The following is a 22,527-nucleotide window of genomic DNA, read 5'->3' on the forward strand; positions in this document are numbered from 1 at the left end:
CAAAACTTCTGTCGACAGATTGCAGCCAAACTACCAAGTGGATTGCAGGTGTGATCCTCTCTGTCAACAGAGAGCAGCCGGACTGCTTGGCTGCATTGTTGACAAGACGGCCTACCGGAAGCACTGCAGACAGGGCTGCCCTGTGTCCTGGAAGCCCTGTCTGTTGAGAGAGGGCCCCCCAGGAATATCTAGACAGAGACATTAAACCTCGTGGGGACAGAGATGTTATGCCTTATAGGGAGCAGGATAAGACTGCCAACAAAAGTGCTGAATTCTGTGGATTTATGGTCAACAGAACGCCTCGGGAATCTGGATTCTCCCTGGGTTCTGTCAACAAAATGCCAGTTTTGTCAACATAACCCTTTAAAGTAGACATAGCCTTAGGGAAAAATCACCAGGGCAACCTGCTTCTCCTGCCTTCCATCCTAAATCTCAGCAGAGGGTCTTTCCCATTTTCCTTACAATGGAAATACTGTCCCCTCAGAAATTCTTGATACCCCCGTGTTTCCTTCTCTCAAGATTTGACTACAGGACAGTGCATACCCAGTGGTAGGCTTTTCAGACTGTTTACAGGCTTCTAGAATTCCCAGGCACTTCAGGACAGGGCCTTCTGTCCGTTTCCAAACAGACAGCCAGGACTTTTATAAGTGTACCCTGGTTTCAGAGTCTATTTATTATCTGTATACACTTGCCAGAAAAACACCCCTTGGGCATGCTCAGTAATCTTCAGCTCCTTGCAAAAGGCAAGAGGAAAGTCACATGTGATAACAGTGAGCAGTCCATATGTGACTATTCTTAGCCCTGGAATGTATACAACGCCTCGTTGCCTGGTGGTTCTTTCACAAAGCTCCTGAAAGCAGGGAAAGTGCCTTCAGAATAAACAAATGCAGACAAGGCCCTCTATGAATCACTTACCAACAGAAAGAAACGTCTTGAGGGTATATAGCATTTACTCATATACTAGCTATGGAAAATTTCAACAGAGAATAAACGACCCAAAGTGAGTGAATGCAGTGAAGGACAACGTAAGGTAAACATTTCTACCCTGTGATTTCACTGCAGATTGAGCAGAGTCATGAAGATAGATAGCCATCTTATTGTTCTGTCTAGTAAATTGTTTAGTTGTATGTCTAATTAACAGGGAAAACAACAGCTAAGCTGAGTTAATAAATAGCCATTTTAATGCAGATTCCCAGTTTCTAGGGTTTAGCTTGCCCTGTTGCAGAGTTTAGCTCTGCCAAATTTACATTCTTCGGGAATGACTAACTTTAAGGGAAAGAGGCATACATTACTAAATTGTGATTACTTTTAAACTAGCAAAGAACAAGCTAAGTACAATTATTAGATGTGTTTAAAATAAACATACAATTTGCTTTGGGCTTTTTGCTTTAGATCGAAGTCAGCAAGATAATTTTAGTGCTTATGCTTTGTGTCAGGCTAATAAAAGACGTCACATCTGATACCTTCAAAAAACAAACATGCTGAGTGACCTCTTGGTTTGTGTACGCCTTTTCTAGTCCGCTCAACTAGTTTCCCATTTCTGTGCACAAACAGAAATAGAATATTTAGCGTAACCATCAAAGTTCTGTTCCTTGACCACTTTGAAGCTGGGCATTTAAATAAAAGCTGCTAAGAATCTGTTTTTCCTGCCAAACCCAATATTCCTCTCTCACACATATCACTATGGAGGAAGAATCTGCAAAGGACTTTCTCTTCAAAGACCAGGACTTCTCCTCTGAACTGCTGAAGCAGCTCAACGTTTTAAGGCAAAAAGGAATGTTGACTGATGTTACTCTCTGCGCTAGTGAGTTTGAAATCCCTTGCCACAGGAATGTGCTGGCTGCAAGCAGTCCTTACTTCAAGGCAATGTTCTGTAACAACTTTAAAGAGCGTTGCCAGGAGAAAGTCAACTTGAAAGGCATTGATTCCAATATTTTGTATCAGATTGTCCTTTATGTTTACACAGGAGAGATTCTTATATCACCCGAGAACGTCTTGTACCTAATGGAGGCCACTTCTATGTTACAGTACATTAAATTGTTTCAGGCCTGCTCCTCCTACCTCCAGAACCAGCTGACTCCTGATAATTGCCTGAGCATGATAAGGCTCTCTGAAATCTTGAACTGCCAGAATCTCAATAAGAAAGCCAAGGAGATGGCTCTGAAATGCTTCCCGGAAGTAGCCTCTTCTGAAGACTTGAAGGAGCTTTGTGCACTGGAGCTGATTGATTACCTTGGGGATGATGAGCTCTGTGCTGAGGAGGAACAAGTGTTTGAGACACTGATGGTCTGGATCCGGCATGACCTCCAGGCACGACAGGTCTACATCCAAGATTTGTTCAAGAAGGTCTGGCTCCAGTACGTCCACCCAACCTTCCTTTTCCACTTCATCGCCAATGACTCCCTCATTCAGTCTTCACCCGCTTGTAGAAGCATCCTGGAATCAGCCAGGAGACAGATGTTCTCGTTATATAGCACCAGTGCTCCTGACATCAAACCGATGTGGCACATTCCCCGCAGATATTCGTACCAAGAGTTCCTCATAATCATTGGTGGCAGGAAAGACAACCAGATGACAACCAGGGATGTCCTGCTGTATGACGAGAAAAACAACCAATGGCTGAGTCTCGCCAAGCATCCAGTGCGTCTTTACAAAGCCTCTGCAGTGAGCTTGCACAGCAATATCTATGTGCTAGGAGGAATGCCCGTTAGCAACGGGAAAAGTCCAGTCAGTGATAATGTTTATATTTTCTCCCTCAAGCTAAATCAGTGGAGGTTAGTTGAACCCATGCTGGTTCCACGTTATTCCCATAGGAGCATTGCCTATAAGAACTACATTTTCTCAATCGGTGGAATTGGAGAGAACCAGGAAATACTGAATTCCATGGAGAGGTATGACAGTATTTATAACATCTGGGAGAATATGGCCAACATGCCCGTTGCTGTCCTTCACCCCGCTGTTGCAGCAAGTGACCAAAGAATTTATCTCTTTGGAGGGGAAGACATTATGCAAAACCCTGTCCGTCTAATACAGGTAACTGTCAGTCCTGCTCATATTATGTGCATTTCCTCCAGGGTGTTCAGTAATTGATAACCAAGCCCAGTGGGTGAAATGAAAGCCCCATAAAGAATTGAATCTGCATTGAGTCTCATGCAGTAGAAGGCAATTATACACATGCTAAGCTGGAAAAGCTCACCCAGGGAAATCCACTATGTAGGATGGCAATGTCCAAAAGTAATTTACCAAATCAGCACAACCCCCCTCCCACGCCCCCAGCCAGGGCAAACCCCTTCCAAGATTAGTTGCTTGAGTAGCAAGGTGCAAGCTGCCCTGAGCCACTGCGTGGTGTGAGCTGTCCCCCAAGTCCCCTGAGCCTCCGTGCACCGTGAGCCACCCCCCGAGCTGCCATGCCACCCACGTCCCAAGTCACCTGAGCCACTGCATGGCATGAGCCCCCCACCTGGGTTACTTAAGCAACTGCATAGCATGAGCTGCCAGAGCCCCTTGAGTTGCCATGCGGCATGAGCTGGCTGAACTGCCACACCCCCCAAAACTGCCCCAGCCGCTGCACTACAAGAACTGTCAGGGCCGGAGGAGCTGCTGCTGCCACAAGCTGCCATGGTGTGGGGCGTGTGCATGGAGTGGCCAAAGGGGCGCCCCATGTGTGCGGCTCGTCTGAGCCGCATTCACCACAATCCACTGCCCCGTTTGCCACATGTGATGAAAAGGGAGCGTACTGGACTCCACAGATGTAGGAAATCATGTTTAAATGTTTTTATATTTCCACAAGTAGCCTTTATTATAGTTAACGTCCAAACCCTGAGGCCCTTCTGAGGTTTTACTCAATCCTTTCTCAGGCAGACTCCCATAGATGTCAATGAGATTTGCCTGATTGAATAAAACTGAGTAAAATATCTCAGGGTAGCGTCTACGTGATTTTGGTGCTCATGAAAGGTATCACATGGAAAGTCTTCCAAACTGATGCCCGCTTGGGCTCTGGCTCCAGGAACTTAACCACATGGCTAACTTTATAGGTCAGTATTCCCATTGAAGTCAGTGCTCAATATTGGTGGCTGGTTAAGTTCTTGCTTGAGTCAGCGTCTCAGTCCTTTGTCTCTCAGCGGACAGTATCAGCAAAGACACCTGTTGTAAGGGCGGTTGCTGTGATATGGATTCCTAGTCACTAGGACCAGGACTGGAACGGCCATTTCATCTCACACAAGCCAGTGGTTCCCAATGCCCCATGCACCCTCAGTGATCCCTGTGGATGGTCTGTAGGTTTCCAGTTGGTAACTCAACACTGGCTCACCACCTCTCTGCCAGCTGTAAAACTCTTAACAGAAGGCCAAAATACATGAAATACTTTTGTTTTCAATGTGTTAGTCTGGCATTAATACATTGCTTTCCAGGCAAGTGTAACCAACTGGTCAGTAGAGTTTCTGTGCCCCCTGATGTGCCTAGTCCAGAGAGCATGAGAGTCTGTTACAGCTCTAAGAGACAGCTTAGTTGTTTAGCTCAAGCTCTAGAGACTTAACACTGCTAACTCTGCAGACCCCTGGTTCAACTCATAGTAACAGCCAAGATGACAGAGGTTGCCTAGTTGGGGTTTGCCCGAGATTTAACCTCTCATGGATCTCAGATGCTCAGGGCAAGATTCCGTTAGTCACAGGAAGCATCTAATCCATGCTATCATAGAATCATAGAATACTAGGAATGGACGGGACCTCGAGAGGCCATCGAGTCCAGCCCCCTGCCCCAATGGCAGGACCAAGTACCGTCTAAACCATCCCTGATAGACATCTATCTAACCTGTTCTTAAATATCTCCAGCGATGGAGATTCCACAACCTCCCTTGGCAATTTATTCCACTGTTTGACCGCCCTAACAGTTAGGAACTTTTTCCTAATGTCCAACCTAAACCTCCCTTGCTGCAGTTTAAGTCCATTGCCTCTTGTTCTATCCTCAGCAGCCAAAAAAAAACAAGTTTTCTCCCTCTTCCTCATGACACCCTTTTAGATACCTGAAAACCACTATCATGTCACTCTGCAATCTTCTCTTTTCCAAACTAAACAAGCCCAATTCTTTCAGCCTTTCTTCATAGGTCACATTCTCTAGACCTTTAATCATTCTTGTTGCTCTTTTCTGGACCCTCTCCAATTTCTCCACATCTTTCTTGAACTGCAGTGCCCAGAACTGGACACAATACTCCAGCTGAGGCCTAACCAGCACGGAGTAGAGGGGAAGAATGACTTCTCGTGTCTTGTTCACAACACACCTGTTAATGCATCCCAGAATCATGTTTGTTTTTTTTGCAACAGCATCACACTGTTGACTCATATTTAGCTTGTGGTCCACGATAACCCCTAGATCCCTTTCTGCTGTAGTCATTCCCAGACAGTCTCTCCCCATTCCGTATGTGTGACATTGATTGTTCCTTCCCAAGTGGAGCACTTTGCATTTGTCCTTATTAAACTTCATCTTGTTTACCTCAGACCATTTCTCCAATTTATCCAGATCATTTTGAATTATGACCCTATCCTCCAAAGCAGTTGCAACCCCTCCCAGCTTGGTATCATCTGCATCATGCTATGCGTCCCTCTCAGATCCTCTGTGGTATAGGTGCTGGAACTAGGTGTACAGGGGGTGCTGCAGAATCCCTGGGCTTGAAGTGGCTTCCAGTATATACAGGGTTTAGAGTTTGCTTCAGTGGTTCTCAGCACCCCTGCTAGAAAAATTGTTCCAGCCCCACTGCTCTGTGGGTCAGGCACAGAGGCTGTTACAGCTCTCACCTACCGATCCTGGGTCTGTAACTAGGGAGATAACTGGTTCAATAACTGTTGATCAAGATGGTAGAATCACATTATCAACTCTGTGCTTGCCACAGGAATACAAGTCAAGTACAGGTTGCACCTCCCTTGTCTGGCCTACTCAGGACCCGACCACTCCCAAATTTGCTGAATGAAGGGAGGTCTCCCACTCCCCCCCACCAGCCAGCTGCCCTTCCCTGCTGCCATCCCCATGCCATGCTGCCCCCCTGCCTCTGTCCCCCGACACACACACTTCAAGCCCCTGCAGCTCCCTTACCTCTAATCTGGCCTGTGCTGGCCCTGATCCCAGATGTGACTGGGTTGCTGACTGTGGCCCCAGCCACCAGGCCTGCATAAGACAGCGGGACTGCTGACATGGTCCTGGCCCAGGCTCAAGCGGTGCTGGCTCCAGCCATGGACAGGTTAACAGCACAGCCCCAGCCTGGGCCCCAGGAGCACGAGTTTCATCCCCATCTGGGCTGCCAGCACAGTCCCAGCCCTGGGTTCCATCTCCAGGGACACCAGCTCAAGCCCTGATGGGACTAGCTCCAGCCCCAGCCAGGCTCCCCTCCTAACAGCATCATGGCCTGGAGCTCTCTGGTCCAGTAGCATCCATGGTTCTGCCGCACCATAGATGTTGCTGGACCACAGACTCCCAGTTTTGAGACGCAGAACCTGTATCAGTGGAAATTAGGTGGGGAGGTGAAGGAGGGTAAATATTCCTGAGACATTCACTTAGAAGATGTGGTTGACATCGTTGACATGCCAAACATAGGCTTGAACAGCCAGTGTCTGGTAATGGCTCTTAGTCACTAACAACAAAAGCCACATTTGAACTGGTGATACAGTTGACAGGCCAGTGTTAGATGAACGTTCACTTACTGAGCGGATGGGTCTAATGAGTACTTAAGGCAAAACGCAGTGAATAAAGATCAATTATTCAAAAGTGGGAAACTTATCAGAATGAGCTCATCACAGTCACCTCCAACACTGGGCGATAAAATGTCGACTTCCCTTTGTTAAATAAATTTATTCATACCTTTTTGTTATATTTGCTTAAACATATGTATGTTTCTTATTTTCATGTTAATTCTCCTCCCTCACCAGTACAGTTTTAATGTTAGTTCAAACCAGTTTGTTCTATCAAAACAAAAAGCAGTCAAGTAGCACTTTTAAAGACTAGCAAAATCGTTTATTAGGTGAGCTTTCATGGGACAGACCCACTTCTTGGTCTGAAGAAGTGGGTCTGTCCCACGAAAGCTCACCTAATCGATTTTGCTAGTCTTTAAAGTGCTACTTGACTGCTTTTTGTTTTGATAGTGTGTAGACTAGCACCACTTCCTCTCTGTTACAGTTTGTTCTAGTTTTTTAATTACTTTAGTTTTCCTTGTTTTCAGAAACATAATTACTTTGCAGTTTTTTACTTAGACTAGTTATGCTGTTACACGTTATCAGAACAGCCTCTTAAAATGCACAGCAGACTTCTGACAGGTCTAAATCTGCCTCTGCTCCCAACAGTTCACAGTTTCATTACCAATTCTCTCTGAAAGCCCAAACCACACTACTCAGCAGTGTGAAGACAAAGGTTGGGTTAACTGGATGGTTGTAATCAAATCTGTGTAAAATTAGGACTCAATTTTTTTCAAAGGAGACAAATTAGCAAATAATTTATGGGGAAATTTTCTTCATTTTTTAGCTGTCCAGTGTAATACATAGTTTTTTGTTCATGTTAACGAACCAACAAGCAAGAAAGCAGCCATTTCTGCAGGTGTGGCTGCCTGCTGAAATGCTGCATCCTTTACAGCATGGGTATTTTTATGCACTTGCCAGGTTTACCACATATCCAGGAACATGTGGTTTAGAATGGAGACTAGAATGGTGAAGAATGTTTGTGCACCAGCAGTGGTGATTGGAGACCGGATTATCATTGTTGGAGGTAAGAGTTATACTAGGTCATTCATAGTCTCTGAGGGGTAGCCATGTTAGTCTGTATCTTTGCAAGACAAAGCAAGCAGCCCTGTAGCATCTTAAAGACTAACAATATCATTTATTAGATAATAACCATTTGTGGGAAAGACCCACTTCTTCAGATTCTGGAGCAGAAGTGAGAGAAAAACTGAGAGAAAACTGAGGAATCAGCTAAATATAAAAGTTAAAATGTAAGGAGGGGGTTTAGCTGATTCCTCAGTTCTCTCAGATTTTCCTCTCAATTCTGCTCCCGAATCTGAAGAAGTGGATCTTTCCCACAAAAACATATTATCTAATAAATAATATTCTTAGTCCTTAAGGTAATAGAGGATTGCTTGCTTTTTTAGGTCATTTGTGTCAGCTGTGTAAGACTAACTTCCATGGAATCTGAGATACTTAGGCTATACCTAAGTCGATGCCAGAGAGTTTTGCTGACAAAACTGAGGTTTTGTCAACCACACTCACAGAGCATCCACACACAAAATGTGTTTTGTCAACAGTATGTTGACAAAACTTGGCACTTTTGTCAACAGCCTTCTGCCTCTCCCCCATGAGACAGAACACCTTTCTTAACAGCATTTGTTGACAAAATAGCTGTGTGGACATGCTGTGTGTGGCGGGGCGGAGGACAGTCTGTTGACTTACAAGGCTTCCAGGTCACAAGCAGCCCTGTCTACTGTCCTTCCTGTTGGGTGTTGTGTTGAGAGAGGGCCGGGTAACCCAGCCACTCTCTGTCAACAGAGCAGATTGATGCAGCGATCCACTTCTTTGTGTGGCTGCATGCTGTCAAAGAAGTTTTGTTGGGCTATGTCTATACTACATAATAAAGATGATTTTAAGACAGCTTGATTTTACAATGTCACTGCCTTCACTATGAATGCCATTAGGTCGATTTTAGGGAGTGCTAAGGTCAATATTATTACACCCACAAAGTGAGTCCGCCTAGTGCCAAGTTACGGTTTAAAAGGTCGGATTAATGCTAGTGTGGAAACAGCAATTATTCACATTAACTTTATTCGCCTCCAGAGGTGTCCCATATGTATTACAGAATGCCCCACGGTTGTTGGCTCTGACCCCTTCCATCTCCGCTGCTCTCCAGGTGTGCAAGAAGTAGGTAACAGGAAGTCTGCAAATTTGAATTCAGCACCAGGAAACTGAAGCAGGCACCTGGGCCCATTTTGAATTAATTTCTTTATTATCAGCACAGCGATCATATCCAGCATGAGGTGGTGGCTTCTTACCTGCTCAAGATATAGCAGAAGAGGTGAAGATTCTTTTCTCAGTGTTGGCACCACTTGCAAGGCATTTTTTTCCCCATATTGCACCAGTGAAAAGTCCAGAATGCTATGGGCTGAGGGAACTGTGGGACAGGCTCCCAAAATACACTGCTGCCACAGTCGATGTTTGGCAATTCAGTGTGGCAGCAGTGACTTGACTTTGTGGGGAGATGAGGATACTCGAAATTGAATTTATAAAACCCAGCATTACAAAATCAAATTTAATAAAATTGAATATACATCCTAGTGTAGATGTAGCCAAAGAAATAAAAACAAATTTATTAAAGTTGACTTTATACCACTAGATTTTTATAAAGTCGCTGGTGAGCGTCCACACATTTAGAAAGTCCACATAGTGTGTCCCCATTACCTTTGCTAAGTTCAACTGTGTCAGCAGTGCATTATGGGTACCTGTCCTACATTCCTGCATCCACCATTGCATTCTGGGTTTCTGTGCCAGTATATTATGGGGAAAAAATGCACCATAAGTGGTTGCGGGTGTCTGATGTCGTCACCTCAGAGTTCATTGCCCTCACACCCTGCTCCCATTGAAAACAAACTGCCAAATGCATTTTCATGCCACTTTTCTGTAGCCTGCCCCTGGCACATGCCATTACAAGGCTAGCGGGCCAATCCTGAGAACTGAAAATGCAGAAGTAAAAATTTGAAAAGTTTCAGTTTGGAGCTATTGAAAAGTTGATTTAGTTATTGTTGAAATGCTTCATTTTGATAGTGTTATTTTGATTCATTTAATTTTGACCCAGCAGCTGTGCAGTGGGCAGCCAGAGAGCATGTGGGAGGGCAGCTGCATGGTGTGGGGGGCAGCCAGAAAGCCCAGTAGCCACATGGTATGGGGGGCAAGCTGAGAGCGCGGCAGCCATGTGGTGGGGGGACTCAAGCAGGACAGCCTGGCAGCCGCATGGTGTGGGGGACAGACAGAGACCCTGCTCTGATTCCTGTTTCCTACTTCCTGCTCCCCTGGAGAGCAGCGGAGGTGAAAGCGATGGACAGAACAGACACATTGGGGGCATTGTGGGATACTTCTGGAGGCCGATAAAATCAAATAATGCTGTATCTACACTAGCATTAAGTCAACCTTGTAAATTCAAATTTGCCATTACTCCTTGTGAAAAAGCTAGAGTAGAAAAATCAATCTTAGTACTCCGTAAAATCAACCTAATGATATTTGTAGTGAGGACAGGTACATTATAAAATCAGCCCAACACTCTTAAAATCAACTTTATGCTCTACTACAGTCATAGCCTTACTTTCAGTGGATTATTTACATCTCTAGTATATTTGGAGGCAACCAACTTGCTGAGGCACTTTCCTTTATTTACCTTTGCAGTCCAGCTGGGGTGACAGGGGATATATAGTAGTTCCCATATATAAACTACTATACCACTGGTCAAAGCTGGCTTGTGGGCTCTCCCAGATGGGAGGCCAACAGCCTGTGGTTGAAGTAATCTATGTCTGGTAAAGGGCTAATGCAGAGTAATTCTCTTCTAGAATCAGGAGGGAACCAGCACAGGAACTGGATATTCTGAACATCCTCATTTAGCATTAAAGTGGCCTCAAGTCAGTGTAGCATAGTTCCCTGTAAACTAAGGCACATTGAGGTCACTTTAATTCTGAATGAGGATGTTCAGGCAGGATTTTAATGCCATGTAACTAAACCATTTTAAATTCACACATTTAGTTAAACCAAACTCATTTTCTTTGCTGTCTCCATGTAGACAAACCTTTACTGTAGACGTGAATAGCACCCTGTTTCACAATATGACCTACTGAAATCCATGTAGAGCTGCTATTGGCAGGAGCAAGTGTGGCAAAATAAGTTTGTTTTCGTAAAACATTATGGAGCTAACTTGTCCCTTCTCCCTAAGGAGTACAGTAAACCCTCGAAATACACGGCTTCAAGTTGTGTGTAACTCGTTTTAACGTGAGTTAAGCACAACTCCAAGCTGCTCTGAGGCAGGCTAACAGCCCCTAATCCCTGCCTTCCCCCAGCCACATGGCTGTCAGCCTGACAGCCACACAGCTGGGGGAAGGCAGGGAGAAGCAACCAGGAAACTGACCAGCCCAATAGGGGTCAGTTTCCTGGGTCCCACAAGTGGCAGGGAGCGGGAAACCAAGCAACAGCCTGGTTCCCAGCTCCCCCCCTGCAACTTACACAAAATTTGAGTTGCACAGGGGCTGCAGAAACACAACCCCGCGTAACTCGAGGCTTTACTGTAGCACACAGCTGCACCACCACCGAACCAAAACAGGTCAGGAACCGTGATGCTCTCATATCCAGTGCCTGTGCTGAAATTAATATTTGATACAGTGCAAAGTATGGCTCTCAGAGTGGGGATACATGGCCTTGTTCTGCCACTGATGCCAATGGGGGTTATGTGCATATTTCTGAGAGCAGCACTGGAGCCAAAGTTCATATATTCAGCAAGCAGAAATATGCAGGGATTTGAAAAACACAGGCAGAAAACTGGAAGCACAAACTGTGATTGATAGAAGCTACAGTCTGATCTGGTACAGCTAATCCTACATTCCGTCTGTATGGACTGGGAAGGGGGGGGGCGAAGACTTTTCAGCATTCACAAGAGCTCATACTATGGTTAAAGGAGAGCTTGCATAGCTGTGACATCTTACCACTTCCAGGTACCTTAGTGTAGCCCAGAATCCTGCAAAATTAACAAAACATGTCATTAGAAGACTGATAGGGGTTGTGAAAACTCTCAGGAAATGTGTCGTTATCCCTGCTGTAGGATTTGGACTTCAACTACTGTTCATCGTTCCCATTCCCTCTTTTGTCTCCAGGATACACCCGGAGAATAATCGCCTACGATATGAAAGCCAACACGTTTGTTAAGTGTGCTGACATGAAGGACAGACGGATGCATCACGGGGCTGCAGTGATCAAAAACAAGCTGTATGTGACTGGAGGGCGCTGCCTCACTACAGACAATACAATCCAAGACTCTGATTCGCTGGACTGCTATGATCCTGAGACTGACACCTGGACGTCAAAGGGGAAACTCCCACACAAACTCTTTGACCATGGATGCCTTGCTCTTCAGTGTGTCCCGTATTCCAACCTCCTGTAAAGGAATCTTGTGTTACTACTGGCCCCAGGGCCATCCTTAAGCTTTGAGAGCCCTAGGCAGTACTATGAAACTGGTGCCCCTACACCCAATGTCAGCTCGGGGCAAGGGGATGGACAATTTTTTAGAGATGTGTTTTTATAGTCTACTGCAAGACACTAATGAAATATTTTAAAGCAAATTTTTAATGAGGATCCTGTAGACAGTATCAGAGGGGTAGCCGTGTTAGTCTGTATCTTCAACAACAACAAGTCGTCCTGTGGCACCTTATAGACTAATAGATATTTTGGAGCATGAGCTTTCGTGGGCAAAGACCCACTTCATCAGATGCATAAGTCAGTAAATGCCTGTTAAATGGCTTCATTGCCACTTGAGTGGCTCTTCCACAGGTTCAGTGTTTTGCTAATAGCTCTGACAGACTTCTTCTCCTTTAAGTTAACTAGATCCTCTCAGGAAGAAGCAGAGCCACAGAACAGGGACAGCATGAGGCGGATGTGTGCGCCTTAGGACCCAGTGGTGTCCCAAATTTTCATTTGCCTATGCAACTGTGTATTGGGCATAGGGGTCAGGACATCTCAGATCGCTGGGTATGGTGTGCCCCAATCTTCTGTCAGCAAAGCAAACAAAGAGGCAGTCATCTCCAGGGTGCTGTGGGCTAAAGTTCGTGAATGCTCACGTCTATATGTATGAACTGCAGCAAAATGGGCTGTCATTTGTAGTAAAATACCAGAATACATCTTTATTACCCATCAGCCCCATCCTGAGGTCCTTACTCAGATTTTATGCAAGCAATTGAAGTAAAAACTGGACAAGCGACTAAAGATTTCACAGAGTACAAAGTGTTTTGGAAGACCAAAAGAAATTCTGAAGTCTCAGGAGAAACATGTCACACCATAGTTGCCCATGTGTTCATACCACTACCCTTTACTTGGCAGAAACAGAACTCCTCAATTGTGTGTCAGAGCCCAGATACTAACAGAATTTCTTCTTTAGTTCAGGTGGCATGGACCTTAGGAATAGGAGGATTTGAGTTATATCCCACCACACCCCTGCTCACCATGAAGTTCTGAGTATCCATGTGGTCCTCCATAGCCATGGATTTGCTACAATACTAATCCAGTAATTCAGAAAACGCTTTCTGACATCTGTTAGTGTAAAAAGGAGGCCTTTGAAAAATGAACTAATTATACAGGGAGGTAGAGGAGAAATGACTACAATGACTAGAGAGGAATGAAACCCCAATCCTTGTCTCTGAAAATCTCTTAAATGTTGGTGAGATGGACATTTGAATTTCCATAGCTGACAACCGTCCTGGTGACTGGAGGAAAGTGAGTCAAGGTCTTTTTCAGAAGGGAGGAAGGAAATGAAGAGATGGGCACAGGAAGCCCCAAAATCATCTACTTATTTCTTCTTTTTGAAGAGAAGACCATGCTTCCAGTCCTTTCTCTACACCAGAGATTACAATTAAGTCAGACATAGAATTTGGCTTGAAAGCTGCTAAACCATAGGAACACCTGTAAAGCTGGAAAAACAAGAGGGAAACAGGCAGGATGGTAAATGCAGAAGAGAAGATATATTCACAGAGAGCAAGGAGTAAACCACTACTGTCCTCCCCTTGCAAAACCAAAATCAGTACAAAACAACCCTGCTCGGAAACAAGAGGACAGAAAACCAGTATCAGGAAAGAAAATTCTTCAAACAGAACAAACTATCACTCCATCGTTTGGTTAAATGGTTCAAGTTCTGAAGACATCTTGTGGGGATCTGCCACCAAGTTTACATTTTGAAGGGGCAGAATTACCATCTGCTAGTGAAAATGCCCTGGGCTCTTGATCAATCACCACAGACTGTTGAGACAATAAGGGGGTTTTCATGATGGCAGATGGTGATTAGCATTGAGGGAAAAGGTATCCACAATACAATGCTGTTCTCACCATAACAAAGGCAAGTATGAGGAATCAATGGGCTAGCTAAGGGAAAGTTGTGGAATCAGAAGAGAAAATTACAATTCAAGTGTCTTGTTTGAATGCTGCAGCAGAAAATTGCTCCCCATAAAGCAAATTGTCATGTGATTTTGCTACACATGGCTTTTGTCAGCTCTTTCCTTCTGAGAATCTCAATACATCCGCAAAAGGGGAAATGAGCAAGAACACAGACTCCACCCATCAGCTCCAAAACTTTCCACCAAGAGCTTGCCAAGTCTACGGTTTTCCCATGGAATTGGACTACTTGTGAATGCCAGCTGAGGTATTTTTGAGCAGTCACAGGCTGTGGAATTTCTCAAAATACCATAACCCACAAGTGCTCAAAAATACCACAACTGGCATTCACAACACAAGTAACCCTTGGAACTCATCCTAACATGTCCCAGCCAGGGCAGAGGCAAACCTGGCTCTGCCTTCATGTTGTAGAGCTCTCTCAACAACCTGAATTGTCCCTCATCTGCATCTGTAGCTGGTGGACCCCCATCTGCCCTGGCCTGGCCTGATATGTAACCAGAGCTGCAAAGCATCTTTCAGCCAGAATGTCTGCCCCACTGCCGGGACTCAGAGCCTGGTCAGGAGGGGTGACAAGTCCAGGCCCTGGCTCCCTGCCCTGGGAAAGGAGAGAGATGCACAGAGAGGTTCTGACTAACCAGACAGGCACCGCCTCCTGGCCCTGCACCACCTGCCCTGACCCTTGACACTGCCCCCACCCTTGAGTGTGGGACTACAGGTATCTTCTAGCACTCCCCCAAATACCCCTCCCAGTGCACACACCCTTCCAATCTGCCCCTAAGTATACATGCACCCCCCAGTACTCCCAATACACATATATCCCTCCAGCACCCCCAAATGCCCCTCCCATTGCACACACACCCCTCCAGCCCCTACCAGCATTCATTTTGAATTCAGTTGCCATCTCATAGTTTTTTGCTGATGTGGACACACCCCTGCTGGGGCCTATGGCTTTAAAAATATCAAATCTGAACTCAGCATCCAACAAAAGGTTTTGTTTGCTATTAGACATACAGATCAATGTGCTAATAAAAAAGTACTTTCAATAAATATATTGGGTGTGACAGTTCAGCTCCCACACTTTATGAAAATTAGCTTATGAATATAAATATGTATCATTCCAAGATGCTTCAGACAAAATACGCCATGTAACCTATCAATTTTAACGTTACAGTCTACATCAGCTGTGTATCCTACTGTGGGGCATGTATCATTCTTGTATGTGAAGTTCTAATTAGGAAGTGTAAGTGTGTTTATAATTTTAAATGTACTAATGAGAGCCAATACTGGTGTTCCAGAACCCAAATGATTGGGTGATCAACTCGTTGACTTGAAAACAGCCTTGTTTGTCCTATCAGTCTAGAAGTTGGGTGGTGCTAAGAGACATGTGACCATACTACCTGGTACTGAAAGCCATTCTGAATCCAGTGTTTCTTCAGGGGATGAGAGGGATGTAAAGCAATAAATTCCCATCATGGGGGAGATTCTGTTTAAGCAATGAGAAGCTATCAGCTCTTTATCTTCAGGTGGCTTTTGAAACTGACTGGCACACTTTAAGAGGGAACAAAGAACTTTGAAGGGCTAGAGACCCAAGTCAGAGTAAAAGATCATCTTTGACTTGAAGTTTTTACCTGAGGTAAGAACAGATGCTTAGGGTAAAAAAAAGTGTATTTGTGACAAGTTTCTTAGTGAAGTTAGAGCTAGCTATAAGTTTTCTTTTCATTTTAAATTTAATCATTGTTTGATCAGTCAATTTTCACTTGTATCCACTTATATACTACTGTTTTTACTTTAAAAAAAAACAAACAATTTTGTTTCCTACCAGGCCCAGAGCAAAAAATTGTTATCTGGGGGACGCAACCACTGTACATCTCTCTTTCATTGGGAAAGGGGCCCAACCTGATGAGCTTTCACTGTATCAACATTTACACAGAGAAAGACATTAATTTGGGGTTTTAATCCCTTTGGAGATTGTTTTTTTTTTTTTGGGTGCTGTGCCCTAAAACTGTGTCCTACCAGAGCTGAAGTGATTCAGTGTCTGCATGGTTGTGCGGGGGGGTAGTAACTCTGCCTCTGTCTTGTCTGGGGAGACCAGAGGGTATGTCTCGGCTGTACAGAATGGTGAGGAGCCCTAGAGAGCCAAAAGGCAGGCATCAGTGCCATGATCAGTGCACTGTGGAACAATTCCCAGGTGTCTTCTGTGACTGCACCCCATCACATTGTATTAGCCTTTAAGTGATTTGGGGCTACTTATGCAGTAGAAATCTGGCAATCTTTCTCTCTACTGTCTTATACCACTCCATACCCCCTGTGCAAAGTAGGGGCCAAACCAAACCAGATCAGAGATCCATCTAGTTGGGTATTCCAGTCTCCTACAATGGCCAGCACCTGATACTCCAGAAGGCAAAAGAATCCCTGTAGTGAACAATTGAGGAATAATCCTCTAATGGCCAAATAATTGGTTTATGCATTGAAGCATGAGGATTTTTCAAAGCTACATAAAGTAGCTGTCAGTGATCTCTTAATCCATAAGGCTCTGCTGTACCTGACCCATATGCCAAGGGCAGGAGCAGACCACAGCAGACTTAGCCAGCAAATGCAGTGAAGCACTCAGTGATCTTCAGGGCCTGCTTTCTCCAGGATACACAATGATCCTTCTTTCTCCCCTCCACTACCAAGCGAGAACTGTGACCCTCTAGCCCTTGCTGACTGCAGGTCTGCCCCAGTATTCCTTCTGCACACACACTCTAAATCTACTGCTCATCACAAGAGGAATGCAGCACTGGGCCTTAAGTAAATGCAAAAACAGGTGTGTAACGTTTCAATAACTGAGTCTCTGTTGCATTGGGTCCTGCCCTCCCTCTAGCTTGGGTTTGAGTCACTCCTCTATCTCACTGCATAGCCCAGCAAACGAGTGATGATCCAGCATGAGAGATTTCAACCCAAAGAGTACAAATTTAAAAAAAAATCACTGTAGTCTTGGTACACTCACACTAATACTCACCTCCTCCTGAGGTTTTCAAGGTGCTTTACAAATCCGAGTGAAGCCACACAGCACGCTCTGGAAGTACTTCATACTATCACTGCTTAATAACTGCAGAATCTGAGATTTAGCAGACCTACCTTTTCAAAAGCATCTATTAATTCTGAGTTTCATTTTCTGCTGCTCCAACTGAAGCGTGTTAAGAGATGTGCATGCACAGCATTTCCTATACTTCATTTTCAGGTGTCCCAAGTTGAGCACCAAATATGTGAGCACTTAGCATAAACAGCCATTCTTACCAATTTAGGCCTCCATAACTTGCCCAGTGAATCTATGACAGATCCAGCAACTGAACTCAGCTCTCCTAGTCCTTTTTAATCAGATGACAATCTTCCTCCCTTTGTACCAGGGGCCTGACCCACTGAAATCAATAAAAGTCTCTCTAGAGAGTTTAACAATCACCTTTGGATAAGGCCCCAACTGACTAGATATTAAGAAACAAACAAAAATACAGTATATGCAGAGTACTTTATTTACCAACAGTAGAACTATATACTGCAAATGTATACTGTATTTGCTGTATTTATTTGTATTTGCTCCCACTATACTATACTTACAGAAAATGTAATGAAAATTTACTTATGGTTAAAATGCATAGATTTAACTGTACTTAGATTGGGTAATCTCTAATCCTGCTGTTTATAACAGCAATGTTTAGCGTGTGAGTCATTTTATGGTAAAGGAAAAATTTCTGACAAGCCCCCCCACCACCAAAAACTTTGTCTCTCTCTGGAATGAGAAAGAAGATAAAGTTTGCTTTTAAGCTTCCTTCTGTTTTACTCACTGCTAATTTAAATCTATGTGTTGCTGCATGGACAGTTTGTGTTATTAAGAGATTTTACTTTGATCTTAACAAAGGTCTTGGTAGGTTAAGCTTCTATTTTTTTATTATTGCTATTCGTCAAACAATATACTCAGTTCCAAGGGCTGTGTTTTTCTTGTGTAGTAATGTGTTTATAATAATAATGCATTTCCTGATGCTTTCTGATTAAACACACCTGACAAATCAGGAAAACTATCAATGCATAAACTCCAAGTTAATCTTTTTGCCATCCACTTTTTTTCAAACCGCAATGAGTTCACTAGAAGGTGAATCCTTTCTTTAAAGGCTGCTTTTTTATTAGAATGTTGCAGACCCCAGTCTAGCTTATTAAAGACTCTATTCCTTATCACCTTCCTAGAATCATTAACAGAAGAAGCAAAACAGACCTTCCTGTGCATCAGGAACTTCAGAGCTCCTAAGCAAAACTGACACAGCTCTAGCCTCAGCTGGTATAATTCAGCATCATTTCATTGACTTCCAATGAGCTATACCAAGTGTGTCAGCTGAGGATTTGATCCAGCCTAGTTAGTGGAATGATTGTCATTTATTCATCAGCTATTTTTCACTATCAAATCAAAGGTACCAATTAAATACAATATATAATGAGAAATATTGCCTCAGATGCTGTGTAATGCTCTATAAATCTGCTGAAGGCACCAGAAAGATTCAGGATTTACACCAAAGTAACTCAGAGTAGAACCAACCTATTTGTTTACTGAAGCTTCCAAAACTGAAGCAAAATAAGAGCAGAGAACACAACTGCTGTATCACTCATTCCAACTCACACATGCTTCAGCTGTCACTTGTCACTTTCCTTTACATGGATCTTTATTATTCAGGCTCCTCTCTTACCATTGCTAGAATAATTTCTTAAAAGAGCAAGCCCCAGATGTTGCAAGGGATTAGCAATGGGCTACTGAGCCTTTTAACCAGGTGATCACCCGTTCAAATCCAGAGCAACTCAGCAGAAGCTGGAAATCATTTCCATTAGGCTCTGAAATCAGTGGAAGTATTCAGCTACATCAACACTGGTATTCTTCTTTTGAAAGCATGCAAATGAAGGAAATTGAAAATGCAAATGAGGCACAGATTTACCTATCTGGCACCTCATTTGCGTATTCTTTCAAAAGAGCTTCTTTCAAAGGAAGAAAAGCACTGTAGACATGGCTCTTTGAAAGTAATCCCCATCTTTGAAAGAACACTTCTTCCTGCTGCCAATGAGAGGTGCCCACTTACACTGGTAATGGAGTTTAACTCTGCCAGCCCATGGCATAAGAACACAGGAACTGCTATACTGGGTCAGACAAAAGGTCTGTCTAGCCCAGTATCTTGTCTTCTGACAGTGGCCAATGCCAGATGCCCCAGAGGGTGTGAACAGAACAGGTAATCATCAAGTGATCCCTCTCCTGTCAGTCATTTCCAGCCGCTGACAAACAGGTGACACAGGTGTCAGTGACTACACAAAGTATAAGGCTGTAGCTCAGTGGTTCCCAAACTTTTCGGCATCACACTCCCCTTTTGATTTTTGAGTAACCCTCATGCCCCCACCTCTTCTTTGCCATCATCCAACCCCTCTTTTAACAAAAAATTCAATTCATTATTTAAAATAAACACAAAAACTTGATATAAAATATTATTTAAAATTAAAAACAAGCACAAATAGTTTTTCTTGGCCCCTTGCAGGCCACCAGAGCTGACCGCAACAGCTGACTGCCTGCCTGAGACCTGCGCTGCCAGAGCCATCCACCCGAGCCCCATGCCACCAGGGCCAGTCACCTGCTCACCAGCTGCCTGAGCCCTGCCCTGCTAGCACCAGCTGCCTGCCTACCAGCCGCCCACCAGAGCTGCTTGAGCCACCCACCCACCAAGCCCCACACTGTCAGGGCCAGCCACCTGTCTGCCATCCCAAGCTGCTCAAGCCCCACGTTGCTGGGCCCAACCACCTGCCTGCCATCCCAAGCCACCTGAGCCCTGCGCTGCTGGGGCCAGCCTTCCACCCACCAGCCTGAGCTGCCCAAGCCCCACAGTTCTGGGGTCAGCCACCAGCCCAAGCTGCCTGAACCCTGTGATGCCAGGGCCAGCTGCCCAAGCACCGAGACTCCCACAAGTCGGCTGCCCACCTGAGCCCTTCCCCCTCCACAAAGCCAGGCACCAACAGCACCCTGCTTTTACCCCACCCCCTCGCCTGAATCAGGCAACCCCAGCCTCTCATCTCATCCCATACTCCTGCTCCTCCCCCACCCAACCCACACTCACTCATCTTTGCAGAATGCAGCTAGCTCCATGTGGGTCTTATAGCAGCTGCGCCAGGTCACCCGTGAAAAATGGCAGGGGCTGAGAGCCAGAAGTAAAGGCCGGATCTTTCTTCAGGGGAGACTGATGGGGGGAGCTGGGTTGCTTCGTGTCTCCCCAGAATTTCTTCCCGCCCCCCCGGGGTGGCACACCCCCCAGTTTGGGAAACCGTGCCGCAGCTGGACCATCAGCCCCTCAAATCCTTTTAATTCAGCTGCCTGGTTGGAGCTGGTCGGAGTCTCCTACTCTGGTGAGTCAGCAGAAATAGCTCCTTGCTTTCCCTGTTACAGAAAATGGAGCTGGGAGTGCTAAGGGGAGAGCACACTCAGTCATGAGGAGCAGAACATACCACGGAGTTGATATATGACTCTAGGGTGAGATATAGCCAGAAGATGAGGGTTAAGTGCTGGGTTTCTGTAGTGCCTCACACAGAGGCTTCAGCATTAACCTCAATAAGCCGTACGGTTGACTCATCACTACTGATACACACAGGGCTGTGGATACAAAGTCCCTGGCCCAGCAGGCTTGTAACCGAAATTAAATGGTTACCACAAGGTGACAGGGGATGGAGACATGGGTGATCACCTGTTCTGTTTGTTCCCTCTGAAGCACCTGGCATTGACCACTGTCAGGGACAAGATACTTGATTGAACGGACCATTACTGTGACCCAATATGGCCATTCTTATGTTCATAAGAAAGAAGTAGAAAACTAAGGGATAAGGAAGGTGGGTCTGGGGAGATCTGCATAACCATGAACTCACACAGACAATGTCCCATTGAATTAAATAGACCCAGGCACAGGCCAGAATAAGAGCTGGGGAACTATATCTGCTTTGTGTTGTTATGACATATATATTTCCCCAAAAACAACATTAAAGAGTACCGCAGGCTGACACGCTGCTCTGTTTATGTGTTCCTCTGATAGGCCTCTCAGTCATGAGGCAGTGTAAGCACCATGGAATGTGATCCTTGTCAAGAAAATTCTGCCTTTATGGAGAGAAGAGCTGAGTAAACAAGAGCCAGGAAAAAGCCCAGATGATCAGTGGCTTAAGTAACCACTGACCTGCAGCTGCTTCGTAGGGGAAGTCCGGTGCACTCCTCTGATGACATAGGGCCTCTGTGCAGAGATGTATGTGTGCGAAAGTGTGAAGGACATGGAGATGCCACATGGAGCATAGTGAATCCATTCTGCATGCACCACATAGCACTATGAAGTGTCCTGGGGTGGGCTACTGCTGTTTCACACACGTTGGTCCCCACTCTCTGCCCCTTCCTGCCACTGTACCCCCTTCCCGCATGGCACTCCATTTCCCAAGTGGGAGCCACAGGGAAGCAGAGCAGTACTCCTAGGCCAGATTACAACACAGCTCTGACTGGGGATGGCTCCCAAGCTGTGAGCTTGAGACCCCTATTCTACGGCAGATTGTAAACCCTGGTTCAGCACCTACTACTCAATGGGAGTCTTTCTATTCAGACACATATTGGCTTCAGTTGGCTTTAGATCACGCCCTGAAAATAGATTAAACCAATGGGATTGTCCTAAAATTCTGTAGCACTTGATAGAAAATAATATCCCTTGAAAGAAAAAAAAAGCGGGGCTCAAGAGATTTTGGACCCACCATGTTCTGAGTTGAGGCCATTTGCAGCACCTACAATGAGTACCTTTTTATATATTAAAATTTGGAATAAATTAAATGAATAGCATTTTTCTAGTCCCTATATATGCTTAAGGTTCTCAGATGAAATATGGCGGTGTTCAGGGAAATAAGTGGTGATTCTGCTTACAGCACCTTTGCAGAAAGAAAAAGGGGGAATGCCTTTGGGAATCTTTGACTTTCTAGTACTCAAACATGAAATGTCATAGCAATCCAGACTGGATGAAAGTCCACTCTGTGCATTTCCTTTTGGTAGTGTTAAAGCTAATTAAAAGACAACAATGATGTGTCATTCTAACAGGCATTATGCCACATGATTAGTGGAAAGATGGTTAGGAACCCATGAATTCTAAAACCAGTGTTTCTCAACCTTTTTTTGTATAAAGTACCCTTTTAAAAAAATATTATAAGTACTCCCAGACTTCTCTCGCATACCCCTACGGGTATGCATACCACTGGTTGAGGAAAATGGTCCTAAGATAATCTGAGGTCTTGAAACAAGTGCCATTCAGCCTTTCCAAGTTACTGTACCCTTTTCAGGAGTCAGATTTGCTTTGCATAC

General features: G+C 44.8%; 1 protein-coding gene and 1 long non-coding RNA gene across 6 annotated transcripts in view; one reads left to right on the top strand and one right to left on the bottom strand.

Annotated features, from left to right (window-relative positions):
• The window catches only part of LOC142009134 (uncharacterized), an 85,446-nt gene extending 64,620 nt beyond the window's left edge, over window positions 1-20,826 (bottom strand). For all 3 annotated transcript variants that reach the window (XR_012644356.1, XR_012644355.1, XR_012644354.1), the window contains exon 1: window positions 20,273-20,826. This is a non-coding gene — a long non-coding RNA (uncharacterized LOC142009134). The remainder of the gene's footprint in view (window positions 1-20,272) is intronic.
• KLHL38 (kelch like family member 38) lies at window positions 479-18,509 on the top strand. 3 transcript variants are annotated; one of them, XM_074986694.1, is made up of 4 exons: window positions 479-1,030; window positions 1,393-3,033; window positions 7,638-7,743; window positions 11,870-18,509. In XM_074986694.1, exons 2-4 carry the CDS (start codon window positions 1,684-1,686, stop codon window positions 12,154-12,156), a joined length of 1,743 nt encoding a protein of 580 aa, XP_074842795.1. In that variant the 5' UTR covers window positions 479-1,030; window positions 1,393-1,683; the 3' UTR covers window positions 12,157-18,509. The 3 variants fall into 3 exon arrangements, with proteins under 3 accessions (XP_074842795.1, XP_074842797.1, XP_074842798.1); XM_074986696.1 differs by having other exon boundaries at window positions 1,437-3,033; XM_074986697.1 differs by having other exon boundaries at window positions 480-1,030; window positions 1,967-3,033.
• Window positions 20,827-22,527: the final 1,701 nt, after the last annotated feature.

Source organism: Carettochelys insculpta, chromosome 2 (genome assembly GCF_033958435.1).
Source record: "Carettochelys insculpta isolate YL-2023 chromosome 2, ASM3395843v1, whole genome shotgun sequence".
NCBI lineage: Eukaryota > Metazoa > Chordata > Testudines > Carettochelyidae > Carettochelys > Carettochelys insculpta.

Bases quoted from the DNA above. Each gene is read 5' to 3' on its own strand.
- KLHL38 (XM_074986694.1), top strand. From the start codon at position 1,684: ATGGAGGAAGAATCTGCAAAGGACTTTCTCTTCAAAGACCAGGACTTC. The intron at 3,034-7,637 runs GTAACTGTCAGT...TGCACTTGCCAG, and splicing joins ACCCTGTCCGTCTAATACAG to GTTTACCACATATCCAGGAA. The intron at 7,744-11,869 runs GTAAGAGTTATA...TTTTGTCTCCAG, and splicing joins CCGGATTATCATTGTTGGAG to GATACACCCGGAGAATAATC.